General features: G+C 41.8%; 1 protein-coding gene across 1 annotated transcript in view; it reads left to right on the forward strand.

Moving 5' to 3' along the window:
* The first annotated feature begins 292 nt into the window (after window positions 1-292).
* Window positions 293-2190, forward strand: part of Tango4 (transport and golgi organization 4) — a 4095-nt gene continuing 2197 nt past the window's right edge. Inside the window, exons 1-6 of the mRNA XM_018030174.2 lie at window positions 293-483; window positions 845-951; window positions 1017-1138; window positions 1214-1482; window positions 1627-1776; window positions 1845-2039. Of these exons, the coding sequence (XP_017885663.1) occupies window positions 475-483; window positions 845-951; window positions 1017-1138; window positions 1214-1482; window positions 1627-1776; window positions 1845-2039 (852 nt within the window). The 5' untranslated portion in view covers window positions 293-474. The remainder of the gene's footprint in view (window positions 484-844; window positions 952-1016; window positions 1139-1213; window positions 1483-1626; window positions 1777-1844; window positions 2040-2190) is intronic.

Below are 2190 nucleotides of genomic sequence, written 5' to 3' on the forward strand. Positions count from 1 at the left end.
TGCAGTTTGGGTCTTGCCGTCTACCTGATACACGTATACGGAAAAATTACGCGTGTAGTGGTACGTCGTTCAAATTACGCGCGCGGCTAGGTTCAAACTTTAAAGCTAAGACATAACAGCATGCTAGACTGGGTCTACGCTATGGGCGGAAAAATCCGCAAAATCTTACATCAAGACTTTTAGTTCCACTTTTCCTCACCGTACGCGCGGCGATCGAAATTCCGCAAATCTTACATCACTGCCTTTAGGTCCATGTACGGACGGGCCTATGTCTTGCGTACTCTATCTATACTAACTCTATGGTTGCGTTGCGTTGTTGAGTCGATGTCGACGATGACAATAACCTATTGTAAACAACAGGTTTAGAGAATCGTGTTTGTAAATAGTGATCGACCAAATAAAAAATGGAGTGTAATTAAAGCATGTACATCGAGCGTTGAGTTTAATTTATATCGAAGTTCATGCAGCAAAGAAATGACAATGGTAAGAATAATAGTGTTTCACGAATGTTAACCTCTTCGAGTACAATTATTTCATACATGTACGTTCAGTTCTGCTGAAAATAATTATACCAAGCGAGAAATAATTACGTTTCATAATAATGAGAAATAAGTCTAATCTAAAAATTTTCACTCGAAAAAATTCATCTCGGAAGATGTTAATCTACATCGTTGTTTCGTACGGTTTCGGTAACTCGAGTTGGCAACAAACTAATTTCATTATTTGGTAAAATCAAAATTATTGCCAATCCGATATCGTTGTAATATTTTGGACTTTAATTACTACCGATTGATCTTATTTTGAATTTAACATTACTAACATGACACGTTCCTGTATTATTTAGGACGTCCAAAGGCATTCAGTGCACACACTGGTGTTCCGCTCTCTAAAAAGGACACACGACATGTTCCTATTGAACCAAGGCAGTCTGCCACCTGTCAATTCAGACTTGTAAGCATAGTTACACAAATCTAAAAGAAGAAGCAACATTTTTATCTCATTTTATCCTTTCACAGACAAAAGATGAAGAAATCTGTGAAAGCAAAGGACTCATATGGACCTGTATTAGAGAGAGTTAAAAGTAGCCTTCAAAAACCTGGAAGTGAGAACGAGAACAACAACCCTCCACTGCCAGGCGGTAATCATTCCATAAAGTTTGCTTTACTTCCATTGAACTTCTATTGAATGCCTTTCGATTCATTAAAAATTTCAGACGAATCGTTTAGAGGTAGCGGCAGCTCGGTTGTGCCTTACAATCCTGCGCAAGGAAGCCTGACGAGTAGCAACCAACCGAATTCGATTCCCGGGGGCAACGCGATGATTGCTCAACAGAAAAAAACACCTTCGATGGCTAAACCGAAGTGGCACGCTCCTTGGAAGCTGTACAGGGTGATCAGTGGGCATTTAGGGTGGGTCAGGTGCTGCGCGGTTGAGCCTGGAAACGAGTGGTTCGCGACCGGGTCCGCAGACAGAGTCATCAAGGTAATTAATGATACGCTCAATTTCTATAAATGGGCGGCTTGAATGAGAAGCATACTGTCAGTCACCAATGACTGACACTTGCGCTTAACGTGTTGAATAAAAATTCCTTAACGAATTGGCTAACGATTTCAATTCGGATTTTAGATATGGGATCTGGCTAGCGGGAAGTTGAAGGTGTCGTTGACCGGGCATATAAGCAGCGTGAGGGGGCTCGCGTTTTCCCAGAGACATCCGTATCTGTTCTCCTGCGGTGAGGACAGGCAGGTCAAGTGCTGGGACCTTGAATACAACAAAGTAAGGGACACGGAAGCTTTTATTATTATTTTATATTAATCGAAACCCGTTTCGTTACTCGTTTCAAGGTGATAAGACATTACCACGGCCACTTGTCGGCTGTTTACTCAATGGCCCTGCATCCAAGCATCGACGTGCTGGTCACAGCCGGCAGAGATTCCACGGGTAGGGTTTGGGACATGAGGACGAAAGCGAATGTACACACGCTGGTTGGACACACGAACACGGTCGCAAGCGTGATCTGTCAAACGGCCGAGCCTCAGGTTCGTCGTAATTGATATAACGATCATTTTAAAATTTCCGGAATTTTTATTTATATACGTTATGGATGGAAGGATTTTCCTATCGATATCTGTTCACCAGAATCGGAAAAAAAGAATACGGAAAATATCAGAAATCATAATAGGGATATAC

Source organism: Ceratina calcarata, unplaced genomic scaffold (assembly GCF_001652005.2).
Source record: "Ceratina calcarata isolate Rehan_Ccalc_2016 unplaced genomic scaffold, ASM165200v1 scaffold517.2, whole genome shotgun sequence".
NCBI lineage: Eukaryota > Metazoa > Arthropoda > Insecta > Hymenoptera > Apidae > Ceratina > Ceratina calcarata.